Below are 24,240 nucleotides of genomic sequence, written 5' to 3'. Positions count from 1 at the left end.
GTGGGAGAACTGGTGAAGCACTCACTGCCTTTAACCTGTACAATCCAGGAGAGGGTCCTGAGTGTAACCGGTGGTGACCTGAGGGCCATTCATTCGTTTTTTCTTTTTACACAAGCAACCCAAACTCATTAGAGAAAATGCCACATAGATCTTTATTGAACACCAGTGCCAGCACCAGCCTCCTTCTCTGTAGTCACAGGGGCACACGGGCAAGGGGTGCTCTCCCCTGGCCGGGAGGCAGTGAAAGATTAGCCCTGCCCCGGGACCTGCTCTCTTAAGGCCAGCACCCTCCTGGGTGCTCAGCGCAGCTGACTCAAAGGACAGCAACCTCCTGGGTGTTCAGCACTGGTGGCTCAAGTCTGCTCAAACTCCTGCTCACAGTAGCCTACACTGATGGGCTGGGCCTGGATTCCTCTCCTGGAAGAGAACATAAAGAAATGGAAGATGAATTATTTGGCCTTGGACCATGGCAACACCATCTCCACAATAACCAAGAGCCTCCTTCCCATTTCAGTGAATCTCAAAATATTACTGTACCCAAGTTACTTGGAGACCTCCCTCCAAGATTCTCAATGAGGGCACTCTTTCTATCGTGCAGGTCTCTACTCCCCCACCAGAATTCAGTTACTTTGGAAAAGAGGACAGAGCCTGAGGGATGTCTGATGCTCTTGGCCCACTCAGATGTCCACTCCTGCTTCTAATATTCAATAAGCACAGCAGTGGAAAGGACTGAGCTGGGGATTAAACCCTGTCCTCGAGCTAAGGCTCAGAAGCCCTAAGAACTGACCTTTAGGGAACCGCTAAGCACACCTCCATTATCACAACAACAACAACAACAACAACAACAACAACAACAACAACAACACAAACCAACCCAACATGCTTGGAGATAAACAAAATGCCACTTCAATTACCCAGTGTCTTAGAGCTCACGACAGAGGGCTCTCAGCCATGTCTGCTCTGCACTAGGCTATGTTTCTATCAAATGACTGCTTACACAAGCCACAGTCAAGGGAGTACAGGTATTCATGAGTCAGTCAAAGCTTACAGGTTCAAATCCTGCTTCCTGCCGATTTTTAATAAAGTACTCAGGGGCTGTATACTCCTAAAATGGAGACAAAATGTTCCCACCTATGGGCTGTGATACAAATTCTACAGGATGGAGTATTCTTAGACAGTACCTAGCACAAAAACTTCTAAAGTTTTGGCTCTTACTCCTTTCTTCTTAGATCTGCCCAGAGCCCGCTTACCTCACCAGCTCACAACGGAAATGCGACAAACGTTTAAAGGCAAAGTCTATATTAGTTGTCAGGTTACTGCTCCACAGTCTCTCAGCGACGGCACCCGCTCTGGGCCTACAGGAGGGAGGAGACAGAAGATTGCGCCCTGTGTGTCTTCCTTCCCAAACTAGCTCAGCCGTAAATGATGCCTTGTTCAAAGTTGACAACCAGATGGGCGCTCTAAGGCAGTTCCAGGGCTCAGTTGCACCCTCATTAAAACCATCCGCATCAGCATACAGACAGTGATTCCAAGCTCCTCCTCTCCCAGAGACATAAGAATAAGGGTAATCCTTAGGGCATGTCAGCTGAAAGTTAACGTGGTATACCCCACTGTATTTGGGGAGGTTGCCGAGAAAATGCCTTTACTCTCATCCCAAGCAAGTACCCCTGGGTTCTTTACGGAACTTGTGAAGTGGAGACAATGGCCATTCTCCTGCACACATAATGCTTTATTGGACGCACACACAGAAGCCACATGGGACGTGAGCATCCCAGGCAAAGAGAAGCATCGTCTCAGAGCCTCCCTCACGGGTGTAGCACTGGGGAGCTGGAAGGGACAGAGACTGTGAGGCACAAGCCTTACCGCAAGCCTAGCCTCTGCACCCCCTACCCTACCTTCCTGGCCTCACCCCAAAATCCTTACCAGAGTCTGGGGACCAGGTTGGTGCTGTCCACATACTCTCCCCACATACAGGCCTCCCCTCCAATGACCAGAGCCTTCTGTTCAGGCGTACCTGAAGGAAAATAAAACAACAGACCATGGTGGTGAGGCTCTCCTCCAACTATCCTTCCAGTGCGGCCTTCTCCTCAGAAAGGCCATCTCATTTCCTAAATTGCAATGTGTTCCTTGCCCCTCTTAACGCCTAGCCTGGATCTCAGCCCAGCCAACAAAGCACCCTGCTCTCACCATGAAACGCCAGGGGCTCCACTTTGTACATGTCCTTCCAGTCAGGGCCATACTTTACACGGTTCAGGTACCAGGGAGCAGACAGCAGGGCCCGGAAGCCAGCCCTGGTGATATCTTGCATCTCCAACATGTACTCTACTGGCATTTCTTCCCGCCACACCTGTATGATTGTATCTGGCCGAACCTGTCACGAAAGGTCAAAGGGCAGTCATGGTACAGAGTTCAGAAGACTCGAGGTTCATTCTTACGCATGGTACCCAGGCCACGGAGAGCTCCCAGCTTCCCAGCAGCAAAGGATGCTTCTGAGCTGAGGTGCTCACTACTTAACAGAGCCCCCTGCTGCTCCCCTCCCAGACCCACCGTAGCTTCCCTGTCTATATAGAAGAAGTAATTACTGGTTGAGAGCTGAGGGGAATGGCAGTGGGGTCCAAAGAAACAGAGGATCTAAGTCTATGATTCAGAAGGAAAGCACAGCACACAAAGCCTCAGGAATCCACAATTAGATACGAGGTTCTGACCTAAACTCCAGCGGCCACACTTTTGTAGCTCTTCTAGAGAGCTAAAGAGATGCCGCCCAGCTCTCGGACCGTAGAGCCTATTTGGCAACATGATTGGTCCCTAGAGCGGTCAGGGAGGCCCGGGAGATTGAGATGGGTGCTTTCTCTTCTCTGCCCCTGCTCACCTTCACTTTATTATCAAATACCTCCTGCCACACCACATAGCCCTTGTCATAATCAGAGACGATGTCCAGCAGCCTGGAGAGGAGAGGAGCATCAGCAAGGTGTCACTCGGCTGTGTGTGCCAGCCCTCCAGGCGCTGAGCCTGGCAGGGCCTAGCCCTGACTGGACATGAGCATCTCTGGGTAGATCTACCACCTGACCACTCTAAACCTGAACAGATAGGACAAAGGGACCCTTAGGGAGCAGGGAATGGTCCTCGGGACTGACTTTGGTACTGAGAGCAGACACCATTCCCCATAGAAGGTGATCCCTAACACGCCCGCCCGCCCTCCTTCCTTCCTCACGTCTGGATGTAGAAGGACTCCAGCTGCTTGAAGTCAGTAAAGCCCTTTTTCTTCATGAAGGCCTGGATGTTGGGGTTGGACTTCCTGGGAAGCCAGAAAAGAGTGGTGATTAGCTCTTCCAGCATCCTGTAGCCATGACAACCTTCAGGTTAGGCATCCAGCCCCCTGCAACCTGCCCCTTCCACCTAAAATATCAAACCACCCGAGACAGCCCAAGGTCTCCAGCCAACTTGTAGCCAGGTAAGACTGGAGAACAGACACAGGCTAAGAAAGAAAGAGGCCTGATCTTGAGGAGTCTCAGACCCGCGCTCTCAGGGAGAACGCGCCTTCCATTTGCTCTCTGGATCACACTAGTCTCGCAAGCCTATGATCTCTGACCTGCTGCAGATTCCTTAACCTACAGTGCCTGTGTTTGCGTCCATGCCTTTCTCATCATGTTCCCAAAAGACAAACTTTCCTCACACCTAACTCTGGGGCCCACTGCTCAGAAGCCCCTTGGCCCCTTTTGGCCGCTGTAGATCTGAGAGTTTGAGCTTTATGACTTAACATTAACTAGGTCTTGTCACAGGCATTCATGAGCTGCCCAATATGGGTGCTGGGTGGGAATCCAAATCTTATTCCTCAGTCCTCTGATATACATCAGTAAGTGCTCTCTAGCTTGCACTAGACTCTTGATTGGACTATTTTAAGCCTTCTTAAGTGGGGACTGTTTTTCTTTATCCTCCATTTTTCCAAGACAGTTCTAGGCTCAGAATGAGGATATCCATAAATATCCCAGGATGTGAGGGAGGAGGAGGAGGAGTTCAAACCAACAGTCTTGCTCCTCATATAGGGCCTCTCTGGGCTGAGACATGGCTCCCTTAGAGGTGAGCCCGTAAGTAGCAGCAGCAGGCCCATAGTGCTGAGTAACCCACCCGCAGGCTGGTGCGTGAAGTCCAAAGGCTCCTACCAGCAGGTGAAGTCGACTTCATCCCCTCCCAGGTGGAGATAAAAGTCCGGGAAGACTGAGCTGATCTCCAGGAAGAGTGTGCTCATGAAGTCATAGGTGCTGTTGAGACTGGGGTTCACCGGTCCAAATGTGCCAGAGAGATGAGACCCAGAGTAGCAAGGTGTTAATAACCCAGGGGCACCTAAGTTAACAGAGAACCCACGAGTGTTACACATACACCTGCCCATGGATACTCCTGCACAGTAGGCCCTAGATAGAGTAGATGACTGTTCATCCACACGTGCAGTGCTGGGTACTCACAAGCATCAGTAACAACCTGTTTAGTCACAATTAAGTAAATACAGATATATCTACCATCAGAGACTGAGGCTGGGCTACTGGCAATGAATGCCGATGTGTACGATCTTACCCCACACACATTTTCCAGCATAAACCACCCAGCCCCTCAGGGCTAAGGAGACAGCGTGTCAGCACCCACTGACAGCCCCTCCACTCTAGCGCCTGCTGCCCATTTCCACATTCCCCGAGGGCTGTGTCTGGGCCAGGAGGCAGCCTATTCCAGTCTTCCCAAAGGTGTCATCTAGGGTTCACTCGGGGTTCCTGGATACAGAAGCAAGTGACTGAGCAGCAAAAATGATCATGCAATGGTGATCTCCAAAGACTAGCTTCAACTTCTTCTTTGTTTTTTATTTTGCTTTGTTTGTTTTGTTTTTTTCAGAGAGGATTTCACTGTGTAGCCCTGGGTATCATGGAACTCACTCTAGACCAGGCTGGCCTTGAACTCAGTGATTTGCCTGATGCTGGGATAAAGGTGTGTGCCACCCCCAATCCCCCATCTTCTTTCATACAAATTCTACCCTAGGGGTCAAACTCCTCAGTATCTACTTTAAGGTATAAAAAACCTACAGCAATGTCTGGGAAACACTTTTGCTTTTGTTGGGAGGGGGGGAGCAGGGGAGGGGGGTGGGAGGCAGAAGGCAGAAGCCTGAATCACTTATGCCTCAGGCTGGCATTAAATTTTAGATCCTCTTGTGGTTTCCTAAGTGTTGGGTTTACAGATGTCTATCAATATGCATGGCCTCTTCCCTTATATACACAAACACATACATACATACACACACATGCATACATACATAATTTTAAGGCTTATCTGTTTTATGTATATGGATGTTTTATCTGTGTATGTGTATCTGCACACCAAAAGGTATCAGATCCCAAAGGGCTACTATTACAGATATTTATTATCTGCCAGGTTGGTGCTAGGAATTGAACCTAGGATTTCTGGAAGAGCAACCAGTTCTCTTAATTGTTGAGTCGTATCTCTCCAGCCCCATCTGCCCATAATTTTACTAGTGAAAGTCTCTGCATAAATTAAATTTTTCCTAGGAGCAGCCCAGGCAGGAAGACTCTGGGGCCAAGACACCCTTAGGAGTAACTTCCGAAGCAGGAGCTGGCTCACTTGAGCCACTTTCTTGCTTTACCTATGGAAGGAACTCCCTCTAGGCAGGAGTTGATGGAGAACATTTTTTCAAGAGCCAAGGCCAAGATATAAGACATCTAAGAACCAACGCCCTGGAGCCCCTCTTTTAGCAGACGCCTCCAACTGCAGCTCCATTCTTACCTGGCCCCCAGGACAAAGTGTGGCCAGGAGTGTCAAATTCTGCCAGCACACGGATACCCCGAAGCCTTGCGTATTCAATGACCTCCTTCACATCCTGTGCTGTGTAGATGTGAGTGACAGGGTTGAAGGACCCCTGAAAGGCAGAAGATACGCTTCAGGATCTCATTTCCTGTGGCTACTGGGAAGAGAAGATATTCAAACACCCTGAATTTTAGAACACTCGTCCGAAGCCCATGTGTACTGGTGACTTCTTCAAGAGTCTATTATGATAAAACTATGATAAAATTTCCCCAAAGTTATCACATCTACTGCTTTCTTTTGGTGAGTGTGCATGTCTGCATGCGGCAGCACCATTGTGTGTGTTCCTCTACAACTTTCTTTTATTTTCTGAAATAGGATTTGTAATGGTTTGAATAAGAATGGCCCCCATACAGTCATAGATTTGAATGCTTGATTACCAGAGAGTGGAACTATTAGGAGGTGTGACCTTGTTAGAGTAGGTGTGGCCTTGTTGGAGGAAGTATGCCACTGGGGGCAGGGTGGGCTTTGAGGTTTTGGAAGCTCAAGCCAGGCCCAGTGGCTCACTCTCCTATAGATATGCTGCCTAGATATCTAGAAGAACACCGCTCAAGCTACTTCTCCACCACGTCTACCTGCATGATGACAATGGACTAAATCTTTCATCTGTACGCAAGCCCCAATTAAATGCTTTCATTTAGCCGGGCATGGTGGCGCATGCCTTTAATCCCAGCACTCGGGAGGCAGAGGCAGGCGGATTTCTGAGTTCGAGGTCTACAGAGTGAGTTCCAGGACAGCCAAGGCTACAGAGAAACCCTGTCTCGAAAAACAAAAAACAAAAACAAACAAACAAAAAACCAAACAAATAAATGCTTTCATTTATAACAGTTGCCTTGGTCGTGGTGTCTCTTCACAGCAACAGAACACTAAGACCTGAACCTGAACCTGAAACTCAGCACTGGGCTCCAGGTACCCACTCCCATCCCCCACCCTCACCAGTCCTCAGGTTGTTCAGCAGACTGCCTCATCTTCCCAGGACAACATCTACTGCTTTATCTGAGCAATCTAAGGCTAATGAGATAAATAAGAAGGAATTATGCCCATTTAACAGAATGTATGTAAATAACATCAAAAAACAAAACCAGGAGATATTAGCCACGGAAGGTTATAAAACAAATTAATGTGAGGACTTGAATCCTTGGGTCTTGACTTCAAAGCTGCTGCCCTTTCCTTCTGATTAGTTAGGCTGAGAACTACTGCCCTTGAGAACCTGAAGACCATGTTTGGGTAACGTGAATCATACCTTTCTGGTGAGCTCTGGGAAAGTGAAGCTCTCATATGGGAAGGAAGAGTCGTCCACCAAGTGCCAGTGGAACACGTTGAATTTATTGTATGCCATGACATCCTGGAGGTCAGAGCACAGATCAGAACCCCATACTGGGCAGACTACTCTATCTACATACAGAAGCAAAACTCAACCTTCCTCAAGTTCCAGGAATGCACTTATATTTCTCAAAGCATGTTTCAGAGCCATCTTTCAGATGAATTTTGACTGTAGCACTACAGCACCCTCTCGCTTTCTATGTCCCCATGGATCTCAGAGCAACATTTCCACATCCTCCCTTCTGACTGAGATGTCTGTTGGGAACTCAGCTGTCCCATAACTTAACTCACAGAAGTCAAGGCTAACATCTATGTCAGCTCCTTTAGTTCCACCAAAGGGATAAAGGAAAAGCAGCCCCAGGTGGTAGATGAACAACTGCACATCAGATTCAGGAGTGCTAGCAACTTCCCCAGCAAAGGCTTTACAGCAACTTTCCTATAATCTTGACTTAATTAAACTGCAGTCAGCTGTGCCTGGCAGAGAAATCAATTCCCCCAAAACAGTATAAGCAACACTGTATCCAAATCCATCTTATCCTAGAGTAGGCAGTCATCTACACTTTTCCCAGGGGCTCACAGAGTTACATAGAAAAGCTCTATTATGCCCCACTACCCAGACCTATGCATGAAATGAAGAAGGCCCGGAGGCCTGGTTACCAGTGTATCCAGGATGCTAGACAATGGCAGGTAATGGCGAGATGTATCCAGCAGTACGCCCCGGTGAGGGAATCGAGGAAAGTCTTTAATCTTTGTCTTGTTGATAAAGAACTGTGTGGAGCAAACACTGAATGCATTAGGATTCAAAGGAACTTACCATCGGGACAGAGAAAGGAGAAAGGCTCTCCCAAGATCCCCAAAATACAATGTATGAATGTTCTCCAAAATAGCTATCCTCCACTCTTCCACCAACCTCTCCACATCAAAGACTACACATAACTGTCCCGTGCCAAACCAACACAGCACCTGATATGCTACTCAATTTACAAACTACATTCTCCTTAGGCCAGCAGGTTTATTTTCTTCAAAGCAATATGGCACCAAGATAATTGCTAAATGACCCACGGGAACCACATTACAGTATCTCCAAACAGATTCCACCCGTATTTCTCCCTAGACTCCTGCTGGGGTCAGACTTACCGTGCCCTCAGCTGATTTCCAAACAAGCTGACTGAAAGTCTCCAGACCTGTGGAGAGGAGGAGAGGCAGAGTAAAGACCCAGGGAGTGAAAAAGGTACCCCAGTGTGCTGACTTCTTAGAAAGGGATACCCCAATGTGCTGTTCATAATGTCTCCCAGTGAACCATGAAAAGAGAATCACAACCCTGAGTTCAAGGAACTGGATTCACAGCTGGGCCGCTTCTGTTTCTGAGGGGGAGGACCAGCTTCTGAGGGCTGAGGTATGGGAGGTATTAGTTTGTAAATTGAGTAGCATATCAGGTGCTGTGTTGGTTTGGCATGGGACAGTTACTTATAGTCTTTGATCCCTCAGGATCTGCCTAATCACCCACTCTGACTTGGAGTCTACTAAGACCCGAGCACTGGCAGACTGAGTTCAGAGTGTTGCATGTTCTCAGCAGCTTGGGCCCTACTTCGGGAAACAGAAGTTCCACAAAATATCCTGAGTGTCCAGATTTTAAGATAAAAGACTCCATCAGACCCTGATATAGCTGTCTCTTGTGAGGCTATGCCGGGGCCTAGCAAACACATAAGTGGATCCTCACAGTCAGCTATTGGATGGATCACAGGGCCCCCAATGGAGGAGCTAGAGAAAGTATCCAAGGAGCTAAAGAGATCTGCAACCCTGTAGGTGCAACAACATTATGAACTAACCAGTACCCCGGAGCTCTTGACTCTAGCTGCATATGTATCAAAAGATGGCCTAGTCGGCCATCACTGGAAAGAGAGGCCCATTGGACATGCAAACTTTATATGCCCCAATACAGGGGAACGCCAGGGCCAAAAAGTGGGAATGGGTGGGTTGGGGAGTGGGGGGGAGGGTATGGGGGACTTTTGGGATAGCATTGGAAATGTAAATGAGGAAAATACGTAATAAAAAAAAATTAAAAAAAAAAAAGACTCCATCAGACCTCAATGGTTAGGCAGGACCTGTAAAGCACACTGCTGTGTACTGTCTGGACCTCTTCCCACTTGGAGTAGGGTCTCAAATCTGTAGCCTTGCACCTTTTGTGCACGAGAGCAGAGGATAGAGTGGGGGTTGTGTATTTCTTTCTTCAAAGAACATAGGACTGGCAGTGCAATAACAAAAACTGAGAATGTGTCCCACCCTTGGCCTCCTAAGAGCACATATTACAGGCATGAGCCACACCCAGCTTTATTTTTCTTTCTCTTTTAAAGAGATGGCTGGTGGTCTAGTTATATTACCCAGCATGAACTCCTGGGCTCAAGTAATCTTTCTGCTTTGGCTTCCTGAATAGCTAGAACTATCAGCCTGCTGGACTAGCATGCCTGGGTTAGCTTTCCTTCTTAAAGACATCCCAACTGTGGACTGAGTGAGCAGGACCGTGTCTGCGGCAGGGTCCACTCTCAGTGCCACGTCTGCTGCTGCAGCAAGTCACGCACAGCTGCATGATGAGCAGACGCTCCCATTAGCTCCTTATTTCCTAAGTGTCGTCTCCTTCCCCACCGTGTTACCTCGGAGAGCGCCCCAGACAGTCTCAGAGGCGAGTAAACACTGGTCATCATTAATGGTTAGGGTGTCTGAAATGACAAGAATTAGCGTGTGAACCAAGCATTTTGTGCCAATCTCTGAATAAACAAGAAAGCAAACAAAGAGGACTGAGGACAACACAGGGGGTAAGATGTCGGCAATTACAGGGAACCCGAGTTTGGATTCTCATATCCCTGAGTCAGACTCAGGGGCGCACAAAACTGATATGCTGGGGGATGAGAGAGGCAGGGTGGAGACAAGCATCCCAGGAGCTTATGAGCCAGCTAGTCTAGTGAAATAATGAGCTCTGGGCTCAGGAGAGACACTATTTTAAAAAACATTAGGTGGAGAGTGACTGAGGAAGACACCTGATACAAAAGTCTGGCTTTCATATGCACACATGAACAAATATACATATTTCACACATACAAATGAATCAATAAATCAGCAAACATCCAAACAGCAGGGCAGGCACCACCTAGCTCTGTAGGCCTGGCCACTGATGCATGTGGTTCACATTAGGCAAAGCACCATCCAGTCTGCTGGTTAGGTTTCCCCATAAGAATCCAGGGATTCTTCCTATGTGTGACCACCTTGTGACCGCCCTTTCCTCCAGGCTTCAGCTAGTTTACCCAAGAATCTGAGGAAGATTCCAATACTCTAATATTCACATTGGAGACTTCAAAGCCACAAATCTGTTGCTCAGGACTAATGACTTAACTTCACTGTAGTATAAATGACCCCAAAGGTTCTCCCTCCAGTGTCAAATGTCCTTGAGAAAACCCAACAAAGTGCCACATTCCTCTTTTCTTTTTTGAGACAGGGTTTCTCTGTGTAGCCCTGGCTGTCCTGGAACTCCCTTTGTAGACCAGGCTGGCCTCGAACTCACAGAGATCCCCTTGCCTCTGCCTCCCAAATGCTGGGATTAAAGGTGTCTGCCACCATGCCTGGTTATGTGTTCATATTTCTTAATCAGTCCCACGTTCAGTCCAGAAGACAAATGTTCCATGGGACTTAATGTCTGTGTGACATTTTCTGTGGGTCTTGACACTTGGTGAGCCCCAGTGCCTAAGGTCATTCAGCAGCAGCCTGGCCCAGGATAGCTGGAGGGACAGTCCCAGACAAGAGCTGGCTTTGAAGACAGGGAACAGAATGGTACTTACAATTTTCTACCGACTCCAAATTAGGAAATTCATTACATTCAGCTGTGACGACGGAGACCACCAGAATGTTCTTCCCCAACGTTTGCTGTTTATCTGTGAAGACAAAGTAAGCTCAATGGACTGACCTGCCTCCCCGCCACCTCCAGAAGCAACAGGCAAACCCACAGCTCTCTAAGAAGGTCCCTAGCTCTAGTCCCTCTGAAAGGAAGGGCATTATTTACCCTTGGCACCGGCCCTGCCTGGTCATGGTTAGCCTTTGCTCAGCCTGTGTTCCCACTTTCCCCAGCAGCCTGCTCTGACCATGTTTGAACGAGCTGGCCACTCTCCATATCAGTCTCTTCTCAACAGCCCCAAGCACAGTTTACAGTCTCAATAGCAGCTGCTCTCAGAGGGCTTCAGGACACTCTGCTGTGCAGTACCTGCTGAGTGGCAGACTCTGCTGCTACCCGGTCATCACAGAGGAAGTTACAATGCAAATCAACTATGTCACAGAATTCACTAACATTTTTTGCCCCCAAAAAACATATTTCTATGATCAATTTGTTTTGAAACAGAATCTTGCTTAGTAGCCCTAGCTGGCTCAGAACTTGCTGTGTGGACCAGGCTGGTCCCAAACTTAGGGCAATCCTCTTGCCTCTGCCTAACTGAGGATCGGGATTATAATTAGGAAGCTGCCACACCTAAGGTCCACATCTGGATGTAGATATGTGCATCGTTACCTCACTGTAGACTAGTACACTGTATGTAGCACTGCTGGTCCAAGTTCCCCATAAAGGAGTTCCCACTTTGTTAAAGCCCACAAGGTAAGGCACAGATGAGCCAGGAGGTCCCCACGATGAGGAAACTAAGCCGGCAGAGATGGCTAGGCCATCAGTCTATCCCACTTGTCTTTTCCCCAGCAGGTTCTCTAGGGTAAACCTGCTCTCAAAGGCAAAAGCCATCCTGCATGAGCCAATCCACTCTGCGATGCTGACTACAGACCCCAGGTCATGCAGATACAAATGCCAAAGCATTTCTCTCCCTCTTTTCTAATCTCTGTGGATTTCAGAGTGGTCTGATATTATTATTATTATTATTATTGTCTATTTTGCTATTTTGTTTTGTGAGACAAAGTATTGCCCAGGTTAACCTCAAATGTATAGCAATCCTCCTGCCTTGGTCTCTTGAGTGCTACGATTTCAGGCAGGTACCACTATACCCAGCTTGCTAAGTAGTCTGATTTTACTGCCTTGAGCTGAATGAACCGTCTCTGCTCTTTCCTGGAGCTGTTTGTATGCAGCTCCCTACAATACCCTTAACACCCTTCAAACTACAATGTCAGAGAGAAGATGGCTTGGCAGAAGGCAAGGAGAGTCTTCAGAACCAGAACAATCAATCCCAAATGTTACCCGTCTCCAAGCAGACGGGAACTAAGTACCACACACAGCCTGTGAAGAGAGCCAAACCAGAGATGCTAGGCTTTGCCACGTGTCTACGCCTCAGCTCTCAGGATGCCAGTCAGCTAAAGTTGAGTTCTCCTACCCAACTAGAATCAAAGATCTCTTCCCTCACACTAATCCCCAATCCACTAATTCCTACTTAAACCTCTTGGGGAAAAGACCTGCATTACAACTCTGTTCTTCAGAGTCCTCCTAAGCTGTATAACCAGGGGAGCCGCCTCTTTAACACACATCTACAAGTCCGCCATGCTAGAGTCTGACGACAGAGTGTACCTCTCTCTGTGGGAACGAATAAACCTGTCTCCTTAAGCCTTTCTTATCCCAGAATGTCACATGGCCCCAATGTGACTTCAGAATGCTCCTGTGTCCACAGTCAACAGGAGAGGGGAGGTCCTAGGCCTCCCTATCATCATCCTCTTGGTCCTAGGTCTGCACTATGAGAAGTCACAAGTCACCCACATTTATTTACCATGGCCACTGTCCTGATGAAAAAAAATGGAGCCAGGCTGAAAACTCCAGGCTTGTCTGAGCCAGCACTTGGAAAGCAGGAAAACTCCTATTTTTTTGTTAAATGTCATATTTATCTCTCTAAACACACAAACATTTGCTGTCTATAGGCTGGGTGAGGGGAATGTGTCACAGACTCTTTTGAAGACCTTGAGCAGGAAAGCCTTTTCCCCCAGAACAAAGGCTCTCAGATAAGGTTCCTTCTCCAGTACCAAGGCAATGAATCCTAGCACTCCCAGGACTGCCTGGCTTTGGGCTGATAAAAGTCAGTGCCAAAGCCTGGATCAAACAAGCGCCCAGAGGGAAGGTCTGGGGGAGGTGACAAAACAGGAGGGACACTGGGTCATCTGGAAGGATGTAAGCATTGTGTCACACTTGTTTTCCGCCTCTGTGCTGCCACTGTGCCAGGCTCTGAGGAAAGCAGGAAACAGGTAGGAGTTGGTACAGCTGTCTCTACACTCACCAACACTCCTGGCATCAAGAACTGAGGTGTGGGAGGCTGGGCATGGTAAAGAGTCCACACAGCCAGCAAACCCCGGGCACCAGGCCATGAGGTCAGCTGGAAGAACAGGAAGCTGTGATGTCTCAGGTGCCCAGCAGCAGCATAAGCAAGCTTGCTTAGGGCTGGGACAGCTGGTTCTGCAGTGGCCAAACCCAGCAGGTCTTGGGCTTCCACAAACAATGTCAGGGTGGGACCACATTCCTGCTCCTAAGACCTCACTCATGACTGCAGATGGACAAAGTTCTTAGGGTCCTGAGTCAAGTCCTCTACCTCCTACCTTGCTCAGCATCCTGCCTTCACCAGCTTAAATGAATTGTTCTCTTCTTTGGGTTCATAAAAAAGTTTGTATTCTTTTCTAACTGAAGTAGCTGAAAAAGTAAAATAGTCCAAAGGTATTTGAATATTAAAACCATAAGCACTGTACCCCGTCCTTGGTCCTCTCCACCAACCCCCACTCTTACAATGCCTTCAAGTTCACCACCGACATGGAAGTCTGACGAAAAAGGCCTTCTCATCACACAAGTCCCATGGAGGAAGTTTCTCTGGACTCTATTACACAGCTTCTCCACTTCCTGTCTGTACTTCCTCTCCTGCCCGTTTCCTTCCTTGCTAGGCAGATACACAGGTATAATGGCAACAATACTCTCAATAGCCTGTCTGTCATACCAAAGGAACAAAATCCTTAATCCTGATCAACTTCACATCTGCCAGCTGTGCCTCAGCCCTGGTTTTTGCAACTCCCCGAGCCTTGGGGGAGAGAAACAGAACAGCAGGACTGGGTTACTCTAAAAATCTATCTTGGTTCTTGAGGTTCCTGTATAAGTCTTCAGGGACTGGATCGATGGCTCAGTGGTGAAACCCTTGCTGGAGAAGCACGAGAAACTGAGCTCTGATCTCTAGCATGTGCTGGAAAAGCCAGCAGACCTGTGCTCACAGGCACGGGAACAAAGACAGGAGAATCCTGGAGGCCTGCTGGCCAGCCAGCCAGCCTGCCCAATCAGCGAGTTCTACATTCAATGAGACTCTGTCTGAAGAGGAGGTGAGCAACTGCCAATGACATCTATCTCTGACCTCTACAAGCACATGCACAGACCACACATACATCAAACAACAACAAAAACCCAAGAAAGTTGTCTCCTATACCCTCTATTGCCCCCTTCTATTCTCTTTAACATCTACTTCAAGCCTGTGCCACCTTCCTCAAGACTATGCCTGGTTCCACCTCCCTTACTTCAGCAGCTTGAGAGCTCCATTCCACGTTCCTTTCCTTTCCCAGTCTCGCAGAACGCCTGCAACGCTACACCTGACTTTACCTTCTTCTCCCTTTCCTCTATGGAAGACATTTATTTCCCTTTGCCTGTATTCTGGACCTCCCCTCAGGCTCCTCTCATATAAATTATCTTCAAGTGATTTCTTCCCACTGCCTCTTTCCTCCCAGCACTAAAGTATTTGCCATCTTCCCGGTCTCAAGTGCACATCATCTTAAACACCCACTCTTACTCTGGCGTTCCTGCCTTAGAGAACATGGAGAGAAAACGGTCTGGGCGGCTGGGACTGAATTCCAAAGTCAGGCTGATTGAAATTTAAATACTGATGGTAGCTCTTTTTACTGTAAGGCCCTGGGCAGGCTATTCACTGAATTGTGGCTTCTCATCTGTAAAACAAGGATCACCACAACATCTATCTTACCAGGTAGATAAAAGGAAGATAAATCCGCTAACGTTTCCGGCCCATCATAATTAACATATCTGCATCTGCTTCATCTCCTCTCTGTAGCCTCTTCCTCACCCTCCATCCATGCTTCTCACTACTCTGTCTCTACTATGATCTAGCTTCCCTAGACATACTCCTGAAAAATGATGTCACCAAAATTCTGTGGTTCTGTTACTAAGTTCATGGGGCCTTTTCCAGTTCATTCATTTATGCATCATACATTCACTCAAAATTTATCGAGGGCCTACTAAGTGCTAGGAATACAGCAGTGATCAAAATGAACAAAACAAAACAATCCCTGCTGTCAGGAAGATCCTGCTATCCCGGAGACCACTCTCTTCTTTCTGGATCATCAAGCATCCTTGACAAAGCTTGAACTGAAACAAAGCTTCCTCTATGTGGCCTCTGGTAGCAAAGGGCTTTAATCCCAGCACCTGGGAGGCAGAGAAAGGTGGACCTCTGAATTCAAGGCCAGCTTGATCTACATAGTGGGTTCCATGCTAGTAGGGGCTTCACAGTGAGACCTTGTCTCAAAAAGAAAACAAATTTCCATTGACTTGGGGGGGGGGTGTCTCTGCTCTCTTGATCTTCTCCTACCTCCTTGAACATCACCATTTTCTCTGAAGCCAGCCTTCTCTCCTCCTCCTCCTCCTCCTCTGTGGAGAGCTTTTGGGATGGCTTCTAGGAATTTAGCAGGAATTTGACATTGGGCTAGGGCTAGGAAGTAGGCTCAAGAAGAGTACAGCTGAGGAAAGTGTTCTTTGTATCTTGATGGGTCTTGATGAGATTCTGAATACAGTAATCATGTGACCTTTGTTTATGCTTTGTTTGCTCTTTAACCACTCGGTTTATGCCTTAGGACTGACCTTGTTCTTTGTATATACCCAGAATAATATAAAAGCATACTGGAGAAAAATAAACCCCCTTCAGCCTCAGCACAGGCTGGAGTCGTGTTATAGTGTTGTCTTTTTCTTTTTAATCCTCCCTCCCTCCCACTACCCCTTCCCTCCCTGGAGAGCCAGTTGACTGACAGCTGGCTTGGCCACTCCTTGTTTTACATCCTCCTTGGACAACATCTCTCCTCCCACAATAAGCTCATGACTTCTAACTCTGTTTTTCTAGGCCAACCCCTCTTGTAGAGCTCTACAACTGCACACCTCTGGCTCAGCAGCCTCAAGAACCCCTGAATCTTCAGTGCAGAAGGGAACTCTCTTGGCTGAGCCTCTCTCTCTCTCTCTCTCTCTCCCTCCCTCTCTCTCTCTCTCTCTCTCTCTCTCTCTCTCTCTAATAATAGCATATATTCACCTAAAAAACATCCCCCTGAACACTTTCCACCAAGTAGATTACAGACCCACTCACTCAAAACAATGTTACATGTTAAACATTGTCCTACGCTCTAAAGGCTCAACAGTTAAACACAAAAATCCAAGTAAGTCTTATAATTATATCAATCATCAACTCTTAGCATTGTGCCTTTTCTCACCCTCAGTTCAGCCTGTTGTACTCTCCCACATAAAAAAACCACCCAGGTGCTCCCTCCCCACCTCCACCTATTCCTCATTTCAATTTGCTACCTTCTGGGATCTCTTGGCATGAACATCTGATCATGACAATCCCCATGTAAAACCTCTAATGGGCCTGGGGATGTAACTGGGAGACAGACCACTTGCCCAGCATCATCAAGATCATGAAGTTCAAGATTTGACCCCCAGCACCAAAAACAAAACAAAACAAAAAAAGATCCTCTAGTCCAATAGTAGTGCTCCACGGTTTTCAGGTGGAGCCCAGGGGCCACGGGATGACCTGAAGGCTCATCCTCTTTCTTGCTCTATTCAGGAATTCTCATCATAGCAGAGTGAGCTCTTCCCAGAATCCTGGAATTGACCTGTCTTATCCATAACTTTATACTTTTCTTGTCACAAATTGCTTCCTGCAGTTAAAACAAACTTGGCATTTCTCCCACACTTGTTGGGCTGAGAAATAGTTCTGCTTTTTTTCTTGTATAAAACTGTTTTGGCCATTCCCCCACCCTTTCCTAAGAGCTTCCTGTGTGACCATGGAGTACACATACATTTTTCATAACACTTATCTTAATATAAGCTGTCTATCTCCTCACCTAGGCTGTGAGTTCCTCAACAGCAGGGACCAATCTGTGTCTTTGTGTTCCCAGTGCCTGATACACGGTAGTCATTCAATAAGTGTTTGCTGAAAAAATGAATGATGCTAGAATTAAAATATGCACATTTAATGCTATGAATGCATAGTGACTGTGCTACACGATAGTCAACCATAAATGGTAAACAGTAAACCTAGAGTCTTTTACACACCCAAATCTAGTATTTCTGAAGTCCTAAGGCTAGGGAAAGGTTGCTAAGAACAGACCCAGGCTTATACAAAGCCCCTTTTCAGACACTCTCTGAAGGACTTGGGGGTATAAATCAAAAGCTTTTAGGCCCTTCCACATCTCTGCAAGGGAAAATTTGCTACATGTAGGTCACCTGGATACTACAAACCTTCACCTTAATACAAAGCCATCTCTCTTCACCCAGCTCGCTCTTTCCCAAGTCAAAGCACCCCCACCTGTCAGGCACTGGATACAAAACCCTGGCAATGCAGAGAAAATGAACAGGGTTGTGTTATAAAGCAGTATTTGGTTTGGCCCCTTGAGGACACCTCCCCACTCCTTACTGCCTACCCCGCCCTGTAGGCTCTGGCATTCTAAACTGACAGGGTCTGTTCTATGAGCACTGTTCTCCCTCACCCTCCTGTCCACTCATCACACTCTGGCCTCCCACTAAGACACATGGAGCACTCAGTGTGCGTCACCAACTGATCTCAGTGCTGGGGCAGTTAAAGGAACAGCCTGCCCTGGTCCCTGCCTTGAGGAGCTCACAGTGTAGTGGGAGAGACATGCGATTCCTAAGCCCTGTGCTGAGCTAAGACAGACACAGCACAACTGCCTCGCGAGAGGTCAGAAGGCTTAGTATCAGAAAAGCCTCCTGCGTATGATCTGGAAGTATGGCCTGTGTTCGCAGAGAGGCCTTCTGCAACATGGAACTTATGCGGGTGGGACGAGGGTGGGCAGGGCCACTCCATACAACTTTTGCTTTTACATTTATTTTTAGGTACGTGAGCATTTTGCTTGCATGTATGTCTGTGTGTCATGTGCATGCTTGGTACACATGGACGTTAGAGGAGGGTGTTAGGTTCCCTGGAAGTGGAGTCACAGACTGTGAATAGCCACAATGGAGGTGCTGGGAACTGAACCTGGGGCGGCTGCAAGAGCAAGGAGCCATCTCTCCAGCCTCCTATCCAACAGCTGTCTCAGAAGCCGACTGCCCTGAGCCAGGAACTTCCTTGATGTTGATCTCCACCAGGCTGACCCAAGAAACTTCACCTTCCAGACGGGACTAACACTCCAGAGGTGCACACCCACCCTATGAAGAAACCAATGCTCAGGAGCACTTTCCCGCAGCCCAGTATTTGTGGTAAAAATCAGATTTTCCATTTTTCTGCATGCATTAAAAATCTGACCTGTCCCTTTCAATGTCATCACGACCAGAAAAAGAACATCTCCCCCAAATTCTTGATCCCAGGAGAGAACTTTAGCCAACAAACTCTTCTGGTGTGCCTGAGAACAGCAACAATGTACTCATATACATTAAATAAATCTTTAAAAACAATGGCCATTCAAACAAAAGCATTTCCACATTAACAACTAATTCTAAGCATTGTTCAATCACTAGCCATATTCTTTGTATGCTATTTAGTAATTTTTCAGTGTACCACCATGCCTGGCTAGTTGCTTTTCCTTTTCTTTCTGTCTGTCTATCTGTCTTTCTTTTTTTTAAGATTATTTATTTACTTCATGTATGTGAGTACACTGTTGCTGTCTTCAGACACACCAGAAGATGGCATCGGATCCTGTTACAGATGGTTGTGAGCCACCATGTGGTTTCTGGGAATTGAACTCAGGACCTCTGGAAGAGCATCAGTGCTTTTAAACCTCTGAGCCATCTCGCCAGTCCTAGTTAATTTTCTTTTATTGCTTTATGAAGCTGTTTAGATTTTCAGCCTTGCCTGCTTTATTTGAGTCTAGTGCTCTTTCTACCACGGATGGAATCCCAAGGAATTAGCCTTATCTTTTTAAGATGCAAATATTTGGCCTATCTTGTCCACTTTTTCTTTTTATGTTGTTTTTCAGGGGCTGATGTTTTCAAACAAGGTATCTCATGTTATCCTAGACTGGCTTCAGACTTGGGTAATTTTCCTGTCTCAGCCTCCTAAATGTGGGACTACAGATACAAGTCACATGTCCTCTTGATCTTTAATTTTACAATTTCTTTTTTTTTCTTTTCTTTTCTTTTCTTTTCTTTTTTTTTTTTTTTTTTTTTGGTTTTTCGAGACAGGGTTTCTCTGTGTAGCCCTGGCTTTCCTGGAACTCACTTTGTAGACCAGGCTGGCTTCGAACTCAAAAATCCACCTGCCTCTGCCTCCCAAGTGCTGGGATTAAAGGTGTGCGCCACCACCGCCTGGCTAATTTTACAATTTTTTAGTTTTCATATAGCAAATATAATAGTTTTTTCTTTATTTTTTTCCCTATTGCTTAGAAAGGCTTAGAATTGCAAATTCCCTTTAATGCTTTTATCTTAGATTTTGGTCTTTAGATATTTACTCTATCTGGAATTTATATATGGCAACAGGTAGCGTTTACTTTTTCCAATGGACAACTAGTTATCCTTATATATTTATTGATGGATCATCTCGTCACTCTGGACTGGAAAAACAGTCGTTAGCAATATGCTAAGTCGCCACATCATACACTCTTGAGCACACATTAAGATCCAACATTAGGTATTGCTGGTCTATCTCCCCGGCAATGTCATGGTCAAACAATCATAAAAGCCCCTCTGGCCCTTTCATGCTACACTCCCTTCCTATAAGGCGCTCCTCTCCATGACCCACCCGCACTACACATCAGCCACCTCTGCACATCCTTTCATGGCTACTTAACGCCTGATACCACCAGCTCTTTTCACTTCCTCCTTAACTGTAGCCCTGTTCTTTCCAGAAGAATGCTACTTCCCCTACATGGAGCTCTGAGAGGAAGCGGCTCTCAGGCTGGAGTTGAGACTTGGTGCTGCTTCTGATATCTCCCCAGCTGACCCATGCTTGCCTTCTGTGACTCAGGCCATCTAGCTGTGGAATCTTGAGTCTCTCCTACCACAGCACCCTGTCATTTCCTAGGCACGTTGGTATTTATTCCTTGTGCCCTGGAGTCTTGTGGCTGTCAGATGATCTGGACACTCAGAGGAGGAACCCACCCACATTCTGACTTAGTACTTTCCCAGTAATATCAGTAATCTCCTCCTCCTCCTCCTCCTCCTCCTCCTCCTCCTCCAACAGTTTCCAGCCATTGGGAGCCACTGGGACTTAAGAGTCCTGCTGAACCTCCTGTCTCTGGAAACTCATCTCCCATGCTAACCGTGCAACTGGCTGTCTGCTACGATTCTGTGTACTAGACACACCCACAATCAGACTTACAATCAATCAGGCTCATAGGTCTCTTGGTCAATTCTTTCTCTTTCCACTCCTTAGCACCTTCCCTTTTCCTCCTCTATCTTTGTGCATTGGCAGCGGCCCATGAGAACAAATTGCTCATACTGCTAAGTGGCAACTATGGGAGTCATCTTCAGTGCCCCACCCCTACCCACCCTAACTCTAGACTTCCAAGCACATCATACCTGAAACCCCTGTCTGGGCAGTCCAGAGAGCCTATGTCCCTGCAGCCACCACGGCTGCAACCAGTCCAGCTACTGTCATTACTAACCACCACAAAACTGCCATCCCTGCTTCTAAGTATCATTACCACAGATGGCCCCAGACCGCCAACTTGGCTGAATGCTACCTGTGTAATATACTTGCTGGCCTTCCTAATGCTCCTGCTTACTAGTGCTCACTAGGTGACTTAATGACTCTTTTCAGAACTTGCTGTCCCACCTGAGATCTGTGCAAATCAACTACAATGACCTTGAGTGTCTTGAATGAGGCTTAAAAGGCTTCTTTCCCAGGGGCCTTTACCACAAAATGTTCTCCAAGGTCTAAGGAAAGCTTTCCAAATGTACCTTCCCCACATCCTTACACTTGGGTCATGCCCTCCTCTTCTGCATTCATCAAATACCACAGGAAAAAAATTACACCTTATTGTATGTGTTTATCCTCATTTTCAGGAACTGTAATATTTTTCACACAGCTGGCCTCAAATTTACTATGTAGCTGAGGAAGACCTTGAACTTGAGATCCTGCTGCCTCCACTTACATGCGCTGCACACCCACTACGTGCACACAAGCCCAGGGCTTTCTGCATGCTCAGAAAGCACTCTCCTATCTCAGCTACATCCCCAGACGGTAACTGTAAATTACTTAGGGATGAGAGCAGTTTGATTAATATAGTCTTTGAACTTATCACTATTAACTAATTATAGTTGATTAATAAGCACTGATTGTAGTAAAGATGGAGGCAATGAGGGAGGCTAGAAATACTTTTGGGAAGTGATAAATGCAGCAGAGAAATAACACTCATTGACAGAATGGAAATGAAAAGGAGTCAGATGTTAGACGTTTCTATTTGAAGTCACTAACACTAAGATATGATCAGAGCTTAATTTTCCCTGAGGCTAATAGTCTTCCAAATGACTAATTGTCCTGACAAAAATCTTCATGAGCACTGTAAGGTGGCCATGAACAGAGGAAATCTTGATAGACAGACAGATCTAGATGGAACCCCCTACCAGAGCCTGGAGCTGTGTAACAGAAACAGTCATTATGCCTTCAAGTCTCAGTTCTGCAGACAGGTATAACACTGACCCACAGAGCAGGCTGACAAAACATGCCAGATCTTAAGTGCCTGCCACTCAGTACACAGTCATTTCCTTGCCCATTCCAAAGTCAGTTTTGCCACAGCAAACCCTATTATGTGGCACTTACCCAGAGGAGTCCTGGGAGTGGGTGCCTCAGAATGTAACAACCAATTCCAAGGGCTTCTTCCACTTTGTGTGTTGACACACATGGCAAACAGCCTGACAGCTCCAACACTCAAAGGGACATGGAATCAAACTCCTTATCTGACCAATCTAGGCCTGCAGGCTCAGGCAATGGAACACAGCCATGCACATGTGTTCTTGGCTCCTGTACTGTAACATCAAAGGTGAACAGTAGGAGAGGTGAGGTAGCACTGTGCACCTGACAAGCAGGCTCCCCCATTTCTGCCCCAAGTTTTACAAAAGTAATGGGCTGCTTACTGACTGCTGAGCACCCCCACTTCCTGCTCTTGAGCAGACAAGTCCAAAAAAGGAATTCCAGCCACGCTCTTGCCTGACCAATGGTCACACCACTATTAGCTGGGGAAACTTAAAGTCACAACTTAAGACAGAGGTAAAAACAGAGAGAATAATACCTCCTGGGCATGGTGGTATTTGCTACAGCAAGGAACAGAGAAGAAAATTTAATCTGTTTCTCTTAAGACCATGAACTTTTTTTTGTTTTGTTTTTTCGGGACAGGGTTTCTCTGTGTAGCCCTGACTGTCCCAGAACTCACTCTGTAGACCAGGTTGGCCTTGAACTCAGAAATCCGCCTGCCTCTGCCTTCCAAGTGCTGGGATTAAAGGTGTGCACCCCCACTGCCCGGCAAGACCATGAACTTTTATGACATAGAAGCAAGCCACAAAATATTTGTACATGTGCATACACCTTTCATGCCTACATATTTGATTCTCCTGAGCTTCTCGGATTGTTAATAGCTCTACAATAGAGGGAAAATCTCCTTAATCAGATTGGTCAAGTGTGTGTGTGCGTGTGTGTGTGTGTGTGTGTGTGTGTGTGTGTGTCTATGTATGTACGTATATATGTACTTACTGGCAAGGTCTCACTAAGTATCCTGGCTGCCTGCCTGGGACCTCACTATATAAATGAGGCTGGCCTGGAACACACAGACATCCGCTTGCCTCTGAGTTACTAGGATTTGGTTTAAACATTTTCATGATGGGTGAAGGAACTCAAAACCTATGACTTTAAACAACCAAAAAAGCTACAACATACCCAAGCATGAGCCCTTGTACTTAGGAAGCTTACAATTCCTGTTGTAAAGGTAATAAAACCAATCCAACGGTCAACGCCACCAACGCCCGCCCTGCTTTACTGCTGTACGGAATGAAGTAGAGAATAAGGAAGTGAAAGGAAGCCATGCCAGGGTCATATCTCTCTCTCTTCCTCCCTTGCCCCCTACATTTTTTTTCTCCTTCACTATTTTGTTGGTGTTCAGACCCAGAAATTTGTGCACACTAAGTAATCTACCACTGACTGGCAGCTTCAACGATATTTTATTTTAAACATCACCAAGTCTCCCCCACTATTATCCCCTCCTTCAAAGAGTGAAAAGACATTTACAGCTTTTTTGTTTTATCACCCCCAGAAAGGCTCCAAGTGTAGGAAGACAGAAAACAAAACAAAACACAAACAAGGAAGTAGCAGGAGTCTGGAAACGGCTCCTATGAGGTCCTAGGATGAGTGATGAATGCATTGTGTTTCAGAGTTCAGATCCCTCAGTGCACACAGACTTCAAGCACAATATCCAAAAAGGCAGGGAGAGCAAGTGTAGCTCAAAGAAACAAGACTCAGAGATTTCACATATCATACACAAACGAGTCATACACACACCACAGGAGTTCAGCTTCTCAGGCTTAGAATTAGCCAGAATTATCGTGAAGGCATATTATGATCTAAGTAATAAGAAAAACCACCCAGCCTGTTGAACAGGCTGACTATGGACAAAACTAACCCAAGGCCCTGAGCGTTCAGAATCAAATAATAAGAGATAAATGTATACTTTTGGCCCTCATCTAAATACAGTTGTTCCTAATACTTACCTCCACTCTGAAAGTATTTTTATCATTATTTCTCGTTATGTAACTCTCCATTCTCCACACACTCTTATAAATGTCATCATGAAACTCTCTTCCTCTTTGAAAGCAATAGAATCAAAGGCAACCCAGTCTTCTCCAAGAATAAC

General features: G+C 46.6%; 1 protein-coding gene across 3 annotated transcripts in view; it reads right to left on the bottom strand.

Annotated features, from left to right (window-relative positions):
* Positions 1–128: 128 nt before the first annotated feature.
* The window catches only part of Hexa (hexosaminidase A), a 25,570-nt gene continuing 1,458 nt past the window's right edge, over positions 129–24,240 (bottom strand). The window contains exons 2-15 of one of the 3 annotated variants that reach the window (XM_017313136.2): positions 17,290–17,378; positions 11,013–11,105; positions 9,834–9,899; positions 8,320–8,366; positions 7,840–7,950; positions 7,103–7,204; positions 5,782–5,914; positions 4,161–4,341; positions 3,212–3,295; positions 2,870–2,942; positions 2,188–2,371; positions 1,924–2,014; positions 1,251–1,355; positions 129–417 (exon numbers count right to left, since the gene is read on the bottom strand). In XM_017313136.2, coding sequence (XP_017168625.1) covers positions 354–417; positions 1,251–1,355; positions 1,924–2,014; positions 2,188–2,371; positions 2,870–2,942; positions 3,212–3,295; positions 4,161–4,341; positions 5,782–5,914; positions 7,103–7,198 — 1,011 coding nt within the window. In that variant the 5' untranslated portion in view covers positions 7,199–7,204; positions 7,840–7,950; positions 8,320–8,366; ... (1 more) ...; positions 11,013–11,105; positions 17,290–17,378 and the 3' untranslated portion in view covers positions 129–353. The remainder of the gene's footprint in view (positions 418–1,250; positions 1,356–1,923; positions 2,015–2,187; positions 2,372–2,869; positions 2,943–3,211; positions 3,296–4,160; positions 4,342–5,781; positions 5,915–7,102; positions 7,205–7,839; positions 7,951–8,319; positions 8,367–9,833; positions 9,900–11,012; positions 11,106–17,289; positions 17,379–24,240) is intronic. The other 2 variants (NM_010421.5, XR_379397.1) reach the window with 2 other exon arrangements.

The sequence above is a fragment of the Mus musculus genome, chromosome 9 (genome assembly GCF_000001635.26).
Source record: "Mus musculus strain C57BL/6J chromosome 9, GRCm38.p6 C57BL/6J".
NCBI classification, from domain to species: domain Eukaryota; kingdom Metazoa; phylum Chordata; class Mammalia; order Rodentia; family Muridae; genus Mus; species Mus musculus.
This window is presented reverse-complemented; position numbering and strand designations above follow the sequence as displayed.